At 46.4% G+C, this 20,129-nt stretch overlaps 1 protein-coding gene across 1 annotated transcript in view; it reads right to left on the bottom strand.

The window, feature by feature from the left end:
- CYP20A1 (cytochrome P450 family 20 subfamily A member 1) overlaps positions 1-20,129 on the bottom strand; it is a 41,828-nt gene that overhangs the window by 16,637 nt on the left and 5,062 nt on the right. Inside the window, exons 4-8 of the mRNA XM_083411398.1 lie at positions 15,250-15,395; positions 12,700-12,867; positions 6,850-6,928; positions 2,730-2,845; positions 408-462 (exon numbers count right to left, since the gene is read on the bottom strand). Of these exons, the coding sequence (XP_083267524.1) occupies positions 408-462; positions 2,730-2,845; positions 6,850-6,928; positions 12,700-12,867; positions 15,250-15,395 (564 nt within the window). The remainder of the gene's footprint in view (positions 1-407; positions 463-2,729; positions 2,846-6,849; positions 6,929-12,699; positions 12,868-15,249; positions 15,396-20,129) is intronic.

The raw sequence follows: 20,129 nt of genomic DNA, 5'->3' as shown, positions 1-20,129 counted from the left end.
GTTTGCCTGGGAGTCGGAGTCTGTGTTAAGTCTTGAATTGCTGCATCAACAGAAATATTTGTATATATCTGTATCTGAAAAGCCGACAAGCTGTATGCCTATATCAATGTCTGGAACTGTTTTACTGAAGCCTTATCTTCTGCCCCAGTAAACTACTTCAAGCTGCCTCTGTGTGGAGAATGGAACTAGGCGCAACTTCTGCTACGTAGGTCTCACTTCAGAGTTCCAACATAATACACTCTTTGCCGTTGCTCACCTATGACTAGGCTTGGTCCTATGGGCAACTTTCTATATTTCCATTGGCCTAGGACCTTGAAGACTAAAATCTATTGTGTCTTGAGTTCTCACAGGCACAAGCCTACGCCCGTCAGTTGCACAACGCTTTAGGTTCCGTTTTGTGTACTTACACTTAGCTGTGATTATGGACCCTGCCAGCGAGAATATCATTGTGTCTTCCAAAATCTAGGAAACAAAGTCTGGTTCAGGGACACCGAATCAGTACATGGTAAAAATTGTCACTATCCCATCCAAAATCTTGGCTGAGGGGACAAATAATAAAATAGCAGGATCTGAGTAATTGCTCTAGTTATTAATAGTCTAAATAAGAAGTTTGTTTAGAATATGTAAAAAAATAACAATATTAGGACCTGGAATTAATTCTATACTTGTTAATTACAGATATAGTAGGAAAAACTTGGGAACAGCTGGAATGACTTATCTTCCATAGCCCCTTTACAGATGTTCTGAGTAGAAAAAATGTGCAACGTCACGCAAACATTCAAAAACCTACACAGACACACAAAGAGCCCTCATATTTGTGTACCACTGTGTTCAATAGGGTGCACAGTGGTACCTTAGTTCTCAAACGCTGAAAACCTAGAAGTAAGTGTTCTGGTTTTTGAACGTTTTTCAGAAGCTGAACGTCCAATGCGGCTGCCTGCTATTGTTTCTGGGGCACCTGCACCAATCATAAGCTGCGCCTTGGTTTTCGAACATTTCGGAAGTCAAATGGACTTCCGGAACTGATTAAGGTTGGCGCTTTTGTTTTTGCTATTTATTTTGTGTTTTTGAGGCTTTTCTGGTTAATTTGTTTTTGTGACTGTGTGGAACCCAGTTCAGCTACTGACTGATTGATTGTGTGACCGCGGAAATGGATAAAAGCCCCCCATCCAAACAATGACTATCATCACTGCAGGTAAGGGGAAAAAATTAATTTTTATCATCTACAATACTGTCTTATTTATTTTATAGTACAGTACATTGATTATTGCTTTCATTTTATGGATCAATGATTTCGTTAGATAGTAAAATTCATGTTAAATTGCTGTTTTAGGGGTTGTTTCTAAAAGTCTGGAATGGATTAATCCATTTTGCATTACTTTCTATGGGAAAGTGCGCCTTGGTTTTGGAACGGACTTCTGGAATGGATTAAGTTTGAGAACCAAGGTACCACTGTACCAGCAATGGTGCTCAACTGCTGTGGTGGTCAAATGGCTAATGAGCTGCTCTGTGGAGCGAGTGTCGTACATTTGAGTCACAGGGTCACCCTCTCTTTTGCTCCCGACATGAGTGGCTTTTCAAACTCGCCATGCAAACTGGCAAGGGGCCCCCAATCCTGTCCCCTTTGGATCTCCCTTTGGACAAGCAATGACCTTGCCAAGAAACATGCTCACTCGACTTGAGTTGGCGGTTCCCTCCAGGGTGGAAGTCACGCTTGGAACAGAAGGTGCTTCTGGCTCACTCAGGAGGACGAGTCACAGCAGCGGCCTTTAAATGCCAGCTGCTCAAGGATTCCAAGATGGCGGCCGGAGGTTCAAACATGGAACCTGAAAGACTTGGACCAGCATGCCTTGCAAGCCGCGGGCTAGCCACTCCCCCACAAAGGTCAACGCTGCATGGAGCCATGTTAAGCAGACGTAGCTGCTTCAAACGCTTCTCTCGGGACAAAAGCAATCAAATAGAAATCTATCTACCCGTATTTTTCGCTCCATAGGGCGCACTGGACCATAGGGCGCACCTAGTTTTTAGAGGGGGAAATCAAGAAAAAAAATCTTATTCCCCCCCCCCCCAGACCCAAAGAGTAGTGTACAGGCTGCACGCAACCTCTCCCTGCCAGAGGGGCTGCATGCGGCTATTTCTGAAGCCTTCCGAGCGCAGCGCAAGTTCCCGCTGCGCTCCTCAGGCTTCAGGTTCCTTTTGCTGAAGCCAGGAGAGCAAGACTCTCCTGGCTTCAGCAAAAGGAACCTGAAGCCTCCAGAATGCAGCGGGAACTTGCGCTGTGCTCCAAAGGCTTAAGGCAGCTATCCCTGAAGCCTGGAGATCGAGAGGGGTCGGTGCGCACCAACGCCTCTCGCTCTCCAGGCTTCAGCGAAAGCAACGCGAAGCCTCCGGAGGGCGGAGGGAGCGCTCCCTCTGCACTTCGGAGGCTTCGCGTTGCTATCGCTGAAGCCAAGGAACCTGCATTCGCTCCATAGGACGCACACACATTTCCCCTTAATTTTTGGAGGGGAAAAAGTGCGTCCTATAGAGGGAAAAATACGGTATTTAAAGCTTCAAGGTTGTGAAAGGAGAAAACCCTCCCCCAGCCCTCTCTCGTCCTCTCTCGGATGAAGATTAAAATCGGGAGAAACAATGCAGGCAATTAAATTAATCAAGCCCAGCAGAATGCAATTACCAGCGGGTCTAGCGGGACCTCCATTAATGGTTAATTACAGCACAGATGTAGATACCTGCTTGTCGCTCAGCTTCCCCTGCAGTAAAGCGTCTATGAAGATGTCTCGGCTGAGATTCTTCCCCTGCCGTTCTTTTATGACTTTCTTCAAGACCAACTCCATGTCCATTAGAGCTTTGGGCACAGGAAAACAAAACGGTTCTTTCACTAGCCGGCAGAGGACATTGTCTCAGAGTCCGCCTTGACACACCCTGCTAGGCGGTTTGCGGTCCGCTCCCTTGTGAGGGCTGCTTCATGCATTACAGATCACACGTGGGGAACCTTTGGACTGCCAGATGTTGAAGAACGACAACTCTCATCGTTCCTGGCCCCTCCCCGGTGCTGATGGGAGTTGGAGCTCAGGAGCATCTCTTTCTCCAAAGCCCTCTGCACTGTGGAACGGCACTTACTGCCTCCAACCCAAAACATCATTAAGTGGGTGCATCTTCTCAAAGGGGAGCCTAAAGAGCCATATGCATGTGGTGCCAGTGTGGTGTAGTGGTTAAGAGCGGTAGTCACGTAATCTGGGGAACCGGGTTCGCGTCTCCGCTCCTCCACATGCAGCTGCTGGGTGACCTTGGGCCAGTCACGCTTCCTTGAAGCCTCTCAGCCCCACTCACCTCACAGAGTGTTTGTTGTGGGGGAGGAAGGGAAAGGAGAATGTTAGCCGCTTTGAGACTCCTAAAGGGGAGTGAAAGGCGGGATATCAAATCAAAACTCTTCTTCTTCTTCTTCTTCTTCTTCTTCTTCTTCTTTGGAGAAGAGTTTGGATTTGATATCCCGCTTTATCACTACCCGAATTGAATTGTGACTAGCCCAAGGTCACCCAGCAGCTTCATGTGGAGGAACGGGGAATCGAACCCAGTTCACCAGGTTACGAGTCCACCGCTCTTAAACACTACACCACACTGGCTCTCATATATGGGGGGGGGGGCGGGAATGAGTCAATAGTGTGAGGAAATGGCTTTGCAGAACAAAAGTCTCAGCTTAATGTTAAAGGTAAAGGGACCCCTGACCACTAGGTCCAGTCGTGACTGACTCTGGGGTTGCGGCGCTCATTTCGCTTTATTGGCCGAGGGAGCCAGCGTACAGCTTCCGGGTCATGTGGCCAGCATGACTAAGCTGCTTCTGGCGAACCAGAGCAGCGCACAGAAACGCTGTTTACCTTCCCAGATCCCTCTTTAGTTTCCCACTCCAACAACACTTCGTACATTTTTGAGAATACTTTCATATTTGTATCTAATAAGTCTTTGGTAAGCTGAGACTTGAGGGATGCGGGTGGCACTGTGGATTAAACCACAGAGCCTAGGACTTGCTGATCAGGAGGTCAGTGGTTCGAAACCCCACAACGGGGTGAGCTCCCGTTGCTCAGTCCGTGCTCCTGCCAACCTAGCAGTTCTAAAGCACCTCAAAGTGCAAGTAGATAAATAGGTACCGCTCCGCCGGGAAGGTAAATGGCGCTGCTCTGGTTGGCCAGAAGCGGCTTAGTCATGCTGGCCACATGACCCGGAAGCTGTACGCCGGCTCCCTCGGCCAATAAAGCGAGATGAGCGCCGCAACCCCAGAGTCGGCCATGACTGGACCTAACAGCCAGGGGTCCCTTTACTTTTATAGACAAATACATAGCTTAGCAGGTCTTGATCCAGCAAACTTGAAATAGATAGTATTTAATAGATAACAAACTAGATGATTCAAAAGGTGTGGATTACACAGAGCAGTAGAAAAGCAAAGGAACCAGGAAAAGGGTGGTAGGGAAGTCATATAGTACAGTGTTCCCCAACCTTGGGCCTCCAGCTGTTTTTGGACTACAACTCCCATCATCCCTCGCTAGCAAGACCAGTGGTCAAGGATGATGGGAATTGTAGTCCAAAAACAGCTGGAGGCCCAAGGTCGGGGAACACTGATATATGTATACATGTTGTATTTGGTATGAAGTTGTAAGTGGGATGGGGGGGAGGGGTTAAATATGCTCCCTGTTTTTTTGAAAATGCAATTTATTAAAAATATATATAGCATGGACAAGCTGGAGGAGGGAAAGAAGCATTTATTACACCCCCAAGCAAATAATGAAATGAATAAATCTGTAATTGTCTTTCTACGCTTCCTCCCATACAAGGCAGCTGAATACTGAGCCACAACATTCCTAAAGTTACAAACCAACTCTAAGTCTAAGTACGGTATTTTTAGCCACCATCCATCTTGGACTCTGAAGAGGTGGAATCTGAGCTAAGCACATCCCTTCACATGCAACTCCCCTTTTGGGAGGGCTGCAGAGAGCGCATTGTCAAGAGAGCTCAGCATCACTTTCTCAGCACGTAAATGCAGGCGTGATTTATTGCTTACTGTGTCCTTTTGAAAAATGTGTGTGTGTGTCGTGTGTGTGTGTGTGTGTGTGTGTGAGAGAGAGAGAGAGAGAGAGAGAGAGAATAATAATCGCTACCAGGGATCCTGCTGCTAGACTAACACTCCCATCATCCCTGATGGCAGGCCATGCTATCGGGGATATATAGAAGTTGGGGGTTCAACAACATACAGTCGTACCTTGGTTCTCAAACATACTGTATTTTTTGCTCTATAAGACTCACTTTTCCCCTCCTAAAAAGTAAGGGGAAATGTGTGTGCGTCTTATGGGGCGAATGCAGGCTGGGCAGCTATCCCAGAAGCCAGAACAGCAAGAGGGATTGCTGCTTTCACTGCGCAGCGATCCCTCTTGCTGTTCTGGCTTCTGAGATTCAGAATATTTTTTTCTTGTTTTCCTCCTCCAAAAACTAGGTGCGTCTTGTGGTCTGGTGCGTCTTATAGAGCGAAAAATACGGTGATCTGTTCCGGAAGTCCGTTCGACTTCCGAAATGTTCGAAAACCAAGGCGCAGCTTCCGATTGGCTGCAGGAGCTTCCTGCACTCAAGCCAAAGCCACGTCGGACACCCGGCGTCCAAAAAACGTTCGAAAACCAGAACACTTCCGGGTTTTCAGCGTTTGGGAGCCAAAGCATGGGAGTACCAAGGCATTCGAGAACCAAGATATGACTGTATTGTGGGTCACCAGTTAGCTGCTCTCGGACTAAACCAATAACCAGAGTCTCTCCCCTGTCTACAAATACGAAAAGTATTGCACAAAATGTGCCCAGTTTATTTTAAAGTGTAAAGGCCTTTGGCTATGTGCAATCCACTTAATGGGCACACCAATTTGGGGAGTGGGGAGCTGAATGCAGAGAGGGATTCTCGGACATCGGGCTGGTTCAAGAACCACATGTTCCTAGTTGCGTGTAATTCAACCTCCGTAAGGCAGATGATCTGATGTAATAGCTGCACTGGACAACACGCTGCCTGCAAAGGACAGCACAAAGTATTTGAAAATTTACGTTCTACCTTATTCAATTTGCCAGAGGCTGTACTACGGTAAATTGCTGGAGCAATGCTTCCAGGGCTCTTAGAAGTTCTGCTTAAAACCAAACTACCCTTAACCTCACATTTTTAAGCCTCTCTCTGCAGCGGCAAGGATGCGGTTTTTCTTTCTTTCTTGTGAAAACAGTTAAAAGAGAACCAAATCCAGGGCAATGGTCTGATGACATTCTGATTTGAAGGCCTTTTGATTTGAAGACATTCTGGGCAAATCCTGTGAAATAGGCAAATAGACGATTGAAGAAAGGAGGATGAAGTTAATGGACTATGCAGAACTAGATAAACTAACAGGAAGGATTCGAAACCGGCGGGACCAGAAATTCATGGAAGACTGGAGCAAATTTACGGACTATTTGAAAAGCACTTGTGAAGATCAGACGACATTTGTAGGTTTGCAAGAAGTTTTGTGAGGAGTATTATTGGAAGTATTGCAAAAATGGAGAAGGGGGAGGATGATTTGTTAAGAGATGTAGAGGCAATATAAAGTTAAGAAATGCATAAGAAGTGGTTAAAACGGTGGATCGTCAGAGGTGCTGATGGAAGTCCAAAAAGATTGTATAAGTGATACGTTTTGTGGTACATTTTATAATTTATATGTTAAAATCAACAAAAATTATTCTTTTTAAAAAAAGAAATAGGCAAGCATACCTAATCCATCCACACACACAAAAAGAAAATGGATTTTGCAGCCTGTGATAGTCGCATCCACACCTGGCAGGACCCCAAGAATAAACTCACCATCTTCATATAGCTTTTTTCGAGTCATGCTTTTGTCAAGAGACCCATCCAAGAAGCCCTTTCCAATTTCTGACCAGATCTGAAACAAGTGCAGATGAATCGCATTATCTTTCCAAGTCTTATTAAGCATCTTGTCTTAAATCAGTCTCCCCGGAAAAATAAAAATTAGGGCTTTAGTTCTATACAGTGGTACCTCTGGTTAAGAACTTAATTCGTTCCGGAGGTTCGTTCTTAACCTGAAACTATTCTTAACCTGAAGCACCACTTTAGCTAATGGGGCCTCCCGCAGCACCGCCACGCGATTTCTGTTCTCATCCTGAAGCAAAGTTCTTAATCCGAGGTACTATTTCTGGGTTAGCGGAGTCTGTAACCTGAAGCATCTGTAACCCGAGGTACCACTGTAATTGTAATAAGAGACTGGCTCTCATTGGCCTGAATTTTAAAACAAAACATAAGGAATTTCACTGAATAAAAGGTTTCCATCTTCTTCCCAACCACATGGTTCAGCAAGAGCTCCTCATTTCCCTTAGCTATAGTTTCTGGGGGTGGTAAAAGGTAAAGGGACCCCTGACCATTAGGTCCAGTCGCGGACGACTCTGGGGTCGCAGCGCTCATCTTGCTTTATTGGCCGAGGGACCCGGCATTCAGCTTCCAGGTCATGCGGCCAGCAGGACTAAGCCGCTTCTGGTGAACCAGAGCAGTGCACGGAAATGCCATAGAATCATAGAGTTGGAAGAAACCACAAGGGCCATCGAGTCCAACCCCCTGCCAAGCAGGAAACACCATCAGAGCACTCCTGACATATGGTTGTCAAGCCTCTGCTTAAAGACCTCCAAAGAAGGAGACTCCACCACACTCCTTGGCAGCAAATTCCACTGTCGAACAGCTCTTACTGTCAGGAAGTTCTTCCTAATGTTTAGGTGGAATCTTCTTTCTTGTAGTTTGGATCCATTGCTCCGTGTCCGCTTCTCCGGAGCAGCAGAAAACAACCTTTCTCCCTCCTCTATGTGACATCCTTTTATATATTTGAACATGGCTATCATATCACCCCTTAACTTCCTCTTCTCCAGGCTAAACATGCCCAGCTCCCTTAGCCGTTCCTCAGAAGGCATCGTTTCCAGGCCTTTGACCATTTTGGTTGCCCTCCTCTGGACACGTTCCAGTTTGTCAGTGTCCTTCTTGAACTGTGGTGCCGTTTACCTTCCCGCCGGAGCAGTACCTATTCATCTACTTGCACTTTGACGTGCTTTCGAACTGCTAGGTCGGCAGGAGCAGGGACCGAGCAACGGGAGCTCATCCCGTTGCGGGGATTCGAACTGCCGACCTTCTGATCGGCAAGTCCTAGGCTCTGTGGTTTAACCCACAGCGCCACCCGCGTCCCTTCTGGGGGTGGAGGGGTGCTTTTTTTGCAGGTAACTGCAGGTTTGGGTAGGAACCTTTTCTTCCATGAACTTCCTTAAGTCAACTGACCTTAGGATCCAAGCCAACGTGCCTTAGGTGTAGATTGACGACTACTGCATTAGAGCGGTATTTCCAAGGAGGAAGGCTTATGCAGCAGTTGCTGGCACAGCTGGAGGTAAGGCTCCATTAATAGAAAGTGGGCAGAGCAATCCCTCGGGATAAATCACACCGAATGGTCCAAAAGAGCGCTGCTGAAACAGAGCCAGGATGCTCCTTCCAACAAATGATCGGCTACAAAACTCAGCAATACAGGACTTGGGATCATGGCAACAGAAATTACAACTACGGTGGTACCTTGGTTCTCAAATGCCTTGGAACCCAAACACTGCAAACCCGGAAGTAAGTGTTCCGGTGTGCAAGTCTTTTTCGGAAGCCGTTTTGAGTGTTACACTTCTGATTTGAGTGCCACACTTCTGTTTTGAGTGTTACGCTGACGTCTGTTTTTGTTATTTACCGTATTTTTCACTCTATAAGACGCTCCAGACCATAAGACACAACTAATTTTTGGAGGAGGAAAACAAGAAAAAAAATATTCTGAATCTCAGAAGCCAGAACAGCAAGAGGGATCGCTGCGCAGTGAAAGCAGCAATCCCTCTTGCTGCTCTGGCTTCTGGGATAGCTGCGCAGCCTGCATTCGCTCCATAAGACGCACACACATTTCCCCTTACTTTTTAGGAGGGGAAAAGTGAGTCTTATAGAGCAAAAAATGTGGTATTTTGCATTTTTGTGTCTCTTTTTTTTTGTTTTTGTGACTGCATGGAACCCAGTTCAGCTACTGATTGATTGTGTGACTGCAGTACATTATTCATTGTTTTCATTTTATCAATCAATGGTCTCGTTAGATAGTAAAATTCAGGTTAAATTGCTGTTTTAGGGGTTGCTTTGAAAAGTCTGGAACGGATTAATCCATTTTGCATTACTTTCTATGGGAAAGCGCACCTTGGTTTTGAGACGCTTTGGTTTTGGAACGGATTTCCGGAACAGATTAAGTTTGAGAACCAAGGTACCACTGTAGTTGTGAGATTATATTTATTTATGAGCAAAAGGCATAATCAGATCCATGGCAATGAGAACGTCAGGGTGCAAAAAAGCTCATTTTCAAATCCATGCTCGCTTAGGAAGCTGGCCGAGCGGCTATGGGCAAATGTCTCCATGAGGGGTTCACCGTTTCGTTTTGTCAAAGTTGACGGTGGGCAGAAATCTGCCCCTCCTTTGGACTTTAGCCCTGACTATGGAGTTTGGGTTGACCTGTCGAGAAGGAATAAAGGAACTGTCAAGATGGAGTTCCCCCGGGACCTACTCCTCGGTACCAAAGGAAGGAAACTAAGAACAAGCTCAGCAGAAGATAAAGTAAAGTGTATGCATAAATATGAAGAAGACCTGCAGAAGGGACATGGAGAAGAGTTAAGAGCCTCGGACAGAAGATCACCAGGTTGATGGGCTATATAGAACGGATAGAAAGGACTGACAGAATCCGAGACCAGGGAGAAGAGACGGTGGAAGAAGATGGGGAAAAAAATAAAAAATCTATTTAGAGAAACATTGTAAAATTAATGAATGTTAGGAAATGTTGGAATGAAATTACATGACTTTAGTAGAAATATTATAAGGAGTTAAGTATAAATAAATTTTAAGGTTTTGATGGTAAGATAAGGTTAAAATAAATTAAGATAACTAAAGGATAGAAAACAGTGAAAGAGGGAAAGGATTTGCTGAGATAATTAATAACTGGAATACGAAAATGGGAGGTGTGAGGAGGTCGAGGAAACAAGTTAATGAAAGATAAGGATAAATATTGGATGTGTTTTCAATTGTTTTTGTGTTTTCTTGTGTTTTGATGTATTGTGTGTTTTTTTTGCTCTCTTTTCATGTAATTTTTTATTCTTTTTTTCTCTTTTCTCTTCTTTTTTTTCTTTTTTGTGCTTTTTTCCTGTAACTTTTAAACTTCTAATAAATATTATTTAAAAAAAGAAGAAGAAAGAAATCTGCCCCTCCTCTCCACGCAAGCCTATCGCTCTGGACACCTTGGGCATCAAAAACACCAGTCCCCATCTTTCCTCTGGAGTTGGAGGCAAAGGCTGGGGCTCGGTTTGGTGTCACTAAGCCTTGCAAGACCAAGAAAAGCTCCACCACAGCCTTCATCTCTAACTTGCAGCTGGTGGGAGCAGTGCCAGATTTACATACAGTGGTACCTCGGGTTAAGTACTTAATTCGTTCCGGAGGTCCGTTCTTAACCTGAAACTGTTCTTAACCTGAAGCACCACTTTAGCTAATGGGGCCTCCTGCTGCCGCCGCGCCGCCAAAGCACGAGAGTCTGAGCAAGCTATCTGCTGTGTGTGTGTGTTTTAAAAAGGGGGAATGTTAACTCTGCTGATTTTGTTGAACCTGTAAAGACAAGTTGGGATAGGATATCTTAGACAATATATCCTCCCCCGCATCCCTAAACATTCCCACAGGTCTTTAACACCTCTGCTAAGTCCCTTAAAGGCTGGCACAACTGCAGGGACAATATTCACTCACATCCCAGCCCCAGACTAGAGAGGAAGACTGGGGTTCCTGTCGCCCCCCTTGCCAGAGGGCAATTACCGTATTTTTCGCCCTATAGGACGGACTTTTCCCCCTCCAAAAATGAAGGGGAAATGTGTGTGCGTCCTATGGGGCGAATGCAGGCTTTCGCTGAAGCCTGGAGAGCGAGAGGGGTCGGTGCGCACCAACCCCTCTCGCTCGCCAGGCTTCAGGAGAGCCGCAGCGCCAGCCCCACAAGATCAGGGGACAGCGGGGAGGCGGAACACTGCCATCCCACTGTCTCCCGATGTGGTTTGGAGGCTGACGGCGGGGAGACGCGTGCTTCTCCCTGCCGCCAGCCCTTCAAGCTCCGGGGACAGCGTAGAGGCGCAGCGCGTCTTCCCTTTGTCCCCGGACCTGGTCTGCAGGAGGGCGGTGGGGAGAAGAGCGCTTCTCCTCACTGCCGGCCCCACAAGCGCCTGGGGGGGAAATAACTTTTTTTTTCTTTATTTCCCCCCTAAAAAATTTGGTGCGTCCTATGGGCCGGTGCGTCCTATGGGGTGAAAAATACGGTAAAACCCACCCCATGAAGAATCCCCAGAATCCTAGCCTCTCTCACAGGTTTGTTGTAGTGAAGGTAATACTCCACCCCAGTGACTTCCCCAGAAAGGAGCAATGGTTAGAGCCACTCTGGAGAGCGACACGGCATTCTCTGGGCTGTCTGCTAACAGAGGAATGAATTTACGAAACTGATAGCTGTGGGATTCTCCCAGCCAAACCCACAGAAGTCCCGTCAAGGGAAACCCAAGCAAACAGTCCACTACAGCAGTGTTCCCCAACCTTGGGCCTCCAGCTGTTTTTGGACTACAACTCCCATCATCCCTCGCTAGCAAGACCAGTGGTCAAGGATGATGGGAGTTGTAGTCCAAAAACAGCTGGAGGCCCAAGGTTGGGGAAGACTGCACTACAGGCATAGGCAAACTCGGCCCTCCAGATGTTCTGGGACTACAACTCCCATGATCCCTAACTAACAAGACCAGTGGTCAGGGATGGTAGGAATTGTAGTCTCAAAACATCTGAAGGGCCGAGTTTGCCCATGCCGGCTCCAATAATTCCCAGAGATGGTCTCTCTGCAAGAGATTGTGCCTAAACCAGGGTGGATTTGATTTAAATCACAATTTAAATCACTTGTCAGTAGGACTTGAATTAAATCTTTTTTTTACAGAAAGACTCATTCTTGCTGGTATCATCTTAATATTTACCATCAGATGAAGCTTTCATTTTTGGAATAATAAATTTTCAGAGTAGTTTTTACAGTTATATAATAAATTACTGATTTGGTTCTACTATTAGAAATACATAGTTATGAAATTATTGTGAGGTTTAATAAGTTAATTGTTTATATTTGGACAACTTTCCTGATGTACTTAATTGGAAGGAGAAAAGCAATCATTTCCTTAATAACCATTTAAACAATTTAGCTAAAACAATAACATTATAGCATATAATGATGTGGTTAAACTTTTTTTTTTAAAAAAAGAACTTAAGCCTGAGTTTTAGCACACATGAAACACTTTAAACAAATCCTTATTTCCTGATGAATAGCCTTTGGTCTATAATGTTACTTAAATAGAAAACTATCTTTAGAAAGATTTTTCCTCCAAAGGCATTTTATTTTAAAAATCCGATGTAAATTTTAAAAAATCTGATTTAAATTTTTTTTAATCCGATTTTTTTTTTTTTAATCAGCGATTTTTATCCACTCTGGGCTAAACTGTTTTAGGCTAAATGTGCCTGGGAATCAAAAAGTGCAGGTATTGCAAGACATTCAGAAGCAAGAACTTGAGAAATAACATTTCTTTCTCTCCCCTTCCAGACGCTTACCGCATCGTGGTTCTTACGGAACCGGATCACTTCCTGGTCATCCTCGAACCTGCCGCCCATTGCGGCTTGAGTGACGGCCTTCATCGAAAAGCCAAGCATGTGCTGACTGAGGGGCACATGTTGAGATTCGGGGAAGGACAGCCATTTTGCAAGAAGCTCCTCTGACAGCTTGAAGAAAAGGAGAGAGATCCTGTGTCAAACCCATCGCTTTGCCCCCAAAGTTACTTCGAGAACGAACTAAAGTAAAGGAAGCATTTGTTACTTGTCTTGTCCCAACGGCTATCAATATTTCATTTCGCTTTTAATTTGTTAGACCACCTTTCTATATTAAGATATACAAGGCAGTTTGCAAGCTGAAGAAACAAAGAAGATCACACCCCTTCTAACAATCTGATCCAATACAAAAATGCCACAATATAATGTATTTTTTGCTCCATGAGACGCATTTTTTATTCCGAAAAAGTAAGGGGAAATGTCTGTGCCTCTTATGGAGCGGATCTGTGGTCCCTGGAGCCGAATTGCCCAGGGGCAAAAAGCAGATCATGCTTTTTTTTTTTTGAAAGAGGGAAGTGGGTGTTGAAACAAAGCCGCTGTTCGTTTGCGGGGAGAGAGATAAGGGACGCTAGAGATAAAGGAGGCTGCCTGGGAGCGGGGAGGTAAAGACAGCAAACTTGCAAAGGGGGGAAACAGGGAGACTAAAGCAATAAGGAGAGAAATTAGAAGAAGAGGAGGAGCAAAAAGCTGCTCCCGCTAAGGAAAAGACACTAAAGCAAACAAGAGGGAAGGGAGCGTTGAAAGGAAACAGCTGATCGGTGGGATCGGAAGAGAGATAAGGGACGCTAGCGGAGGCTGCCTGGGAGGGGGGAGGTAAAAGCCCATGGATCCTCAGGATTTTTACATTGGGTCACCCCAAATTCATCATTAGATCACATAGCATGTCCATGGCTACAGCCTGCACCAAAAAAATCACACACCCACTGTTGTGTGGGGCCGCAATGGTGCAAAAACGTGGTTACAGAGCACGGATCCACATGGATCCTCAGGATTTTTGCGTTGGGTCACCCCAAATTCACATGTCAGTGGCCACAGCATGAACCACAAAAATGATACATCCACTGTTTCATTCAGAATATATTTTTTTATTGTTTTCCTCCTCTAAAAAAAACACACAAAAAACAGTGTTTTGTGTTCTGTAGGCTCCTATGATGTAAGTAATGGACTAGCCTGCTCCCTAAAATATCACTGGTTTGCTCATTTCTATATATAGGGTGCCTACATTCTGCTATTTATAATTATTAGTAGTTTGCATCATATAAAGGTAAAGGTAAAGGGACCCCTGACCATTAGGTCCAGTTGCAGACGACTCTGGGGTTGTGGTGCTCATCTCGCTTTATTGGCTGAGGGAGCCAGCGTACAGCTTCCGGGTCATGTGGCCAGCATGACTAAGCCGCTTCTGGTGAACCAGAGCAGCACATGGAAACGCCGTTTACCTTCCTGCCGGAGCAGTACCTATTTATCTACTTGTACTTTGACGTGCTTTCGAACTGCTAGGTTGGCAGGAGCAGGGACTGAGCAATGGGAGCTCACCCCGAAGCGGGGATTCGAACCGCCGACCTTCTGATCGGCAAGTCCTAGGCTCTGTGGTTTAACCCACAGTGCCACCCGCATCATTAAAAAAGGCCTGCACGTCCCCAAAGACAAGAGTATGAAGCTGCTCCCTCCAAGAAAGAAGTCCATGTGGATGCCAACTCACCTGGGGGCTTTCACATCTCAGAGCACAGATGGGACTCCGGGCCAAGACAATGCTTTGCAAAGTTTAAAGAATGTAAGATGGAAGTAAACGGGCAAGATTTAACTGGGGAGGAAGCAAACAGATTTCTGAATGCCAATGATAAAAGATTTAGCAACAGCAATATTAGGAAAAGCAGAGACATCACCTTGCCAACAAAGGTCCGTATAGTGAAAGCTATGGTTTTCCCAGTAGTGATGTATGGAAGTGAGAACTGGGCCATCAAGAAGGCTGATCAGTGAATAATTGATGCTTTTAAATTATGGTGCTGGAGGAGACTCTTGAGAGTCCCATGGACTGCAAGAAGATCAAACCTCTCCATTCTGAAGGAAATCAGCCCTGAGTGCTCACTGGAAGGACAGATCCTGAAGCTGAGGCTCCAATACTTTGGCCACCTCATGAGAAGAGAAGACTCCCTGGAAAAGACCCTGATGTTGGGAAAGATGGAGGGCACAAGGAGAAGGGGACGACAGAGGACTAGATGGTTGGACAGTGTTCTCGAAGCTACCAGCATGAGTTTGACCAAACTGCGGGAGGCAGTGGAAGACAGGAGTGCCTGGCGTGCTCTGGTCCATGGGGTCACGAAGAGTCGGACACAACTAAACGACTAAACAACAACAACCCTAATAACTTGGCATCTCATTACGTCCACCACCTTGCCGGTGCCTCAAAAGGGACTTGCCTTGCTCAGACAGACACCCACCCACCCACCTACATTGCTACCAAACAATGCAGTGAGCCCTCAAGACTAGGAGATTCACCTTCTGAATGGCTGAGAAGTTGTTCTGCAGACACTTGGTCACTCCGTTTTCATAGAGCTTCTTCCTCAAGCAGCTCTCGCCTGCATCTCCACCAAGGCCGGACTGGTACCGCAACAAGGACTTCAGCATCGTTTCAAAGGGATCCGCTAGGCAGAGGGAGAGAAAATCCAACAGAAATCCCTGCGGCGTCCCCCAAAAGAGCAGTATTCAGTGACGCGTAGGTCCGTCAAAACATTTAACGGGGAGCAATTTCTACTTCTCTCGCTTCCTTGCCAAAAAATAGCAGGGCAGAGTTTGTACCTACCAAAGTAGACTGCGGTGGCCAACACGGTGCCCATAATATGTTGCTAAACTACAACTCCCACCATCCCTCTCCAATGGCCATGGGCGTAGCCAAGGGGAGGGCAGGGAGGGGCAGCTGCCGCCCTCCCCCAAATCAATACCAAACAATAAAAATACATAGCTAACTGAAGTTCTGCAAAATGCTGGCTACACCCATGCCAAAGGCCATGCTGTTTAGGGCTGATGGGAAAACCCCCACATTAGCTACCCCCGGAATAGATTTACGGATGACTAACCTTTCCTGCTGGGACGCAGGTGGCGCTGTGGGTTAAACCACAGAGCCTAGGACTTGCCAATCAGAAGGTTGGCGGTTCGAATCCCCGCGACGGGGTGAGCTCCCGTTACTCAGTCCCTGCTCCTGCCAACCTAGCAGTTCGAAAGCACGTCAAAGTGCAAGTTGATAAATAGGTACCACTCCGGCGGGAAGGTAAACAGCGCTTCCGTGCGCTGCTCTGTTTCGCCAGAAGTGGCTTAGTCATGCTGGCCACATGACCCGGAAGCTGTACACCGGCTCCCTCGGCCAATAAAGCGAGATGAGGGCCGCAACCCCAGAGTCGGTCACGACTGGACCTAATGGTCAGGGGTCCCTTTACCTTTTTAACCTTTCCTGCAACAAGGTGCTTTCCATACAATTCTAGCCCTGCCCCTCCATTTTAGTTTCCGAGACACACTTTAAGAAACTACCAAGGGGTCCCCTTTGAAAGAGTTTTTCAATCATGGGAGATAAATTAGAAGCCAGCAGAGCAATTAGGAGTGCTGCGGCAGAATCCACTTATTATGCAAGCCACCTTGCTGGCCGGCGATATCCCCTGTCCAGCACTGCCAAAAACCCCAAGCCATCTGCCGTTCAATTCAATTAGGGAAAATGCAGCTGGCACTCTCCGCAGAGACCCCTCCTTGCCATAGTCCAGGGTTTTTACCGCACGTAAAAGGCACCTCCGCATTATTACGACCGTGGCAGGAAACACGGGAGGGAACGCACTGAGGAATGTGTGCAGAAGCATTTCAAAATGCTCGTACGCATGGGCCTGTCGTGGATAGCAGTGTGCCCCCTGAAAAGGTCTCCTTAAATATCCCTTCAAAAATCAAGTCTTAAATGCATAAGAGGCTGTTTGCTATTCCCTTTCAGGTTCTGTCCACGCCAGCTCAGCCTTTCCAACACTGAACACCCCCCCCCCCGATCATTTTACTGATGTCCAGACTGGGCACCCACCCTGGGCGCCTTTTCTCCCCATTCATGTGCAAAGAGGCACACCCCCAGCCATTTTGTGGTCCGGTATCTTTTTCCGTCCTTTTAGATGTGGCAGCCATTTGGCGTTACGCCACACAGACGCCATGGCAGCCATTTTGTTAACGGCGCCCACGGCACTCTCTCCAAATTTGAAACAGGCCCCCTGTCGTCGTCGGGTAATTTGTGTTTTTAGGTCACAAACCTTCCCGCAGTCTTCAGATGAAGGCTGGTATGCAAATTTAATAAATAACAACCACCACCGTGACCCTGGGGGTGCTTGTCAGAAATGCACATTGCAGTATGAGGGAAGCTGTTCCTACGGAGCTTAAAACAATTTCTGTTTGAACCAATTGTATTACTTTTGACTGGAAAAGCATAAAAGCAAAAACAAAACAAAGTAGACTGAGATTCCAAAGAGGAATGTTTCATGTTATGTCACAAATTGAATGTAATTCTTGTGTCTTCAAATATCCAGTCTCCCTTGCATAGCCATTCTTAATTATAGTTATTATTATTATAGTGGTACCTCAGGTTAAGTACTTAATTCGTTCCAGAGGTCTGTACTTAACCTGAAACTGTTCTTAACCTGAAGCACAACTTTAGCTAATCGGGCCTCCTGCTGCCGCTGCGCCACCGGAGCACGATTTCTGTTCTCATCCTGAAGCAAGGTTCTTAACCTGAGGTAATATTTCTGGGTTAGTGGAGTCTGTAACCTGAAGCGTATGTAACCCAAGGTACCACTGTATTTACTGAATTTATACCTGGAGGTCTCAGGGCAGTTTTAGTGCCATTCAATCCACATCTAACTTATTTTCCTTTCATACCCCTGTGAGGGGCAACAACAGCATCAAGGTCACATCTCGGTGGGCGTCCTCGCTGGGCAAGGACTGAACTCCACGCCACCCCAACCCAAACACATGCCTTTCCGCACTTAATTTCTTGCATTAGATTTCACAGCTCCCAATTTAATCCTCACAACGCTCCTGCGAGATAGGTTTTCAGAAGAGGCGTCCATTGGTTCAAGGTCATCCAATGACCTTCATGGTGGCTTGAACACCACACCACTCGGCTGTGCCAAATTCAGCGGAATATTATGGATTCGCAGAAGCCGCCTCGGCTTCTGTTTGACATCTGTGATGCCCTGCTTTTGATGCCTCTGGCAGTTCCCTCCCTGCGAGACATGAAGCTACAGGGAACTGGGCACGGGGCCTTCTCAGTAGTGGCGCCCTCCCTGAAGAACGCCCTCCCATCAGATGTCAAGGAGATAAACAACTATTTGACTTTTAGAAGACATCTGAAGGCAGCCCTGTTCAGGGAAGCTTTTTAATGGCTGGTGCTTCACTGCAGGGGTAGGCAACCTAAGGCCCGGGGGCCGGATGCGGCCCATTCACCTTCTCATTCCAGCCTGTAGATGGTCTGGGCGTGTTTTTACATTAGTAGAATGTGTCCTTTTATTTAAAATGCATCTCTGGGTTATTTGTGGGGCATAGGAATTCGTTCATTCCCCCCCCCCCAAAAAAAAAATATAGTCCGGCCCACCACATGCTCAGAGTCAACAAAATAGTGGCAAAAGCTGTACTGGGATGCAATCTCAAAAATGCTAGAATGATCTCGATACGAATCCAAGGCAGACCTTTTAACATCACAGTAATCCAAGTTTATGCACCAACCACTGGTGCTGAAAAAACTGAAATTGACCAATTCTATGAAGACTTACAACACCTTATAGAAATGACACCAAGGAAGGATGTTCTTCTCATTATAGGGGATTGGAATGCTAAAGTAGGGAGTCAAGAGATAAAAGGAACAACTGGCAAGTTTGGCCTTGGAGTACAAAACGAAGCAGGGCAAAGGCAAATAGAGTTCTGCCAAGAGAACAAGACCCTGATGCTGGGAAAGATGGAGGGCACAAGGAGAAGGGGACGACAGAGGACGAGATGGTTGGACAGTGTTCTCGAAGCTACCAGCATGAGTTTGACCAAACTGCGGGAGGCAGTGGAAGACAGGAGTGGCTGGCGTGCTCTGGTCCATGGGGTCATGAAGAGTCGGACACGACTAAATGATTAAACAACAACAAACAACAACCACATGCTCTGAGGGACGGTGGATCGGCCCATGGCTGAAAAAGGTTGCTGACCCCTGCTTTACTGTGTTTTAAATATTTTGCTGAGAGCCGCCCAGTGTGGCTGGGGCAACCCAGTCAGAAGAGTGGCATAATACTAATAATAATAATACAGTGGTGCCCCGCAAGACGAATGCCTCGCAAGACGGAAAACCTGCAAGACGAAAGGGTTTTCCGTTTTCAGAGGTGCTTCGCAGGACGAATTTCTCTATGGGCTTGCTTCGCAAGACGAAAATGTCTTGCGATTCTTGAGGTTTTTTTCCGCTCCCCAACCCCTTTTTCTAAAGCGCTAAGCTGCTAATAGCCTTTTAGCAGCTAACCCGCTAATCCCTTAAGCCTTTAATAGCCGTTAATAGCCCTTAAACTGCTAATAGCGCTAATCCGCTAATGGGCTTGCTTCGCAAGACGAAAAAACCGCAAGACGAAGAGACTCACGGAACGGATTCTTTTCGTCTTGCGAGGCACCACTGTAATAGGCAGAAGCCCGGGGATCCATGCAGTGGCATGAGCAGAGATGCCCCAAAATGCCACACAGCGAGTTTAATACTTTTTTTAAAAAAAGTGAACCCAGTAATACGTATGACCGTCTAAAGATCCCTTAAGGCCATGAAGTCAACTGTTTTGGTTAGGCGTTGGGTGTCCAGCTGCCCAGAAACCATTTTTAAGTGTTACTAAACACGTGCCTAACAACGGGTAAATAAATACAAAAATCGCCTCCAAACTATCTCTTTGGCAAGCAGGCTTGCCCAAGGAACCCTGTAACCTTCATTCGCACCTGAAAGGAAAAGGTGTGAGCAGAGACGTGGTTAAATACCACGCTCTTCTAAGGCAAGGAGCTTTTCAAAAAGCATCAGGAGAAATTTAAATAGTTGTCAGAGTCAAGTAAACGGCAGCCTCTGGGTCAAACATATCTTCTCAACGATGCCCCACCGAATTTCAGCAGGGAAGACTGGAGTAAGTTTTGAGCATCTCCCTCTCTCACACACACAGAGATCACTGGCGGCTATGAGCTATTGCACTATGAAACGGGCCACCACTCTCAAAAGCGTAAAGGTAAAGGACCCCTGACAGTTAAGTCCAGTCGCGGACGACTCTGGGGTTGCGGCGCTCATCTCGCTTTACTGACGGAGGGAGCCGGCGTTGGTCCGCAGACAGCTTTTCTGGGTCATGTGGCCAGCATGATTA

The sequence above is a fragment of the Podarcis tiliguerta genome, assembly GCF_965153285.1.
Source record: "Podarcis tiliguerta genome assembly, chromosome: 1".
In the NCBI taxonomy this organism is placed as follows: Eukaryota; Metazoa; Chordata; class Lepidosauria; order Squamata; family Lacertidae; genus Podarcis; species Podarcis tiliguerta.
The sequence above is the reverse complement of the archived record's forward strand: the minus strand, read 5'-3'. Positions and strand labels throughout refer to the sequence as shown.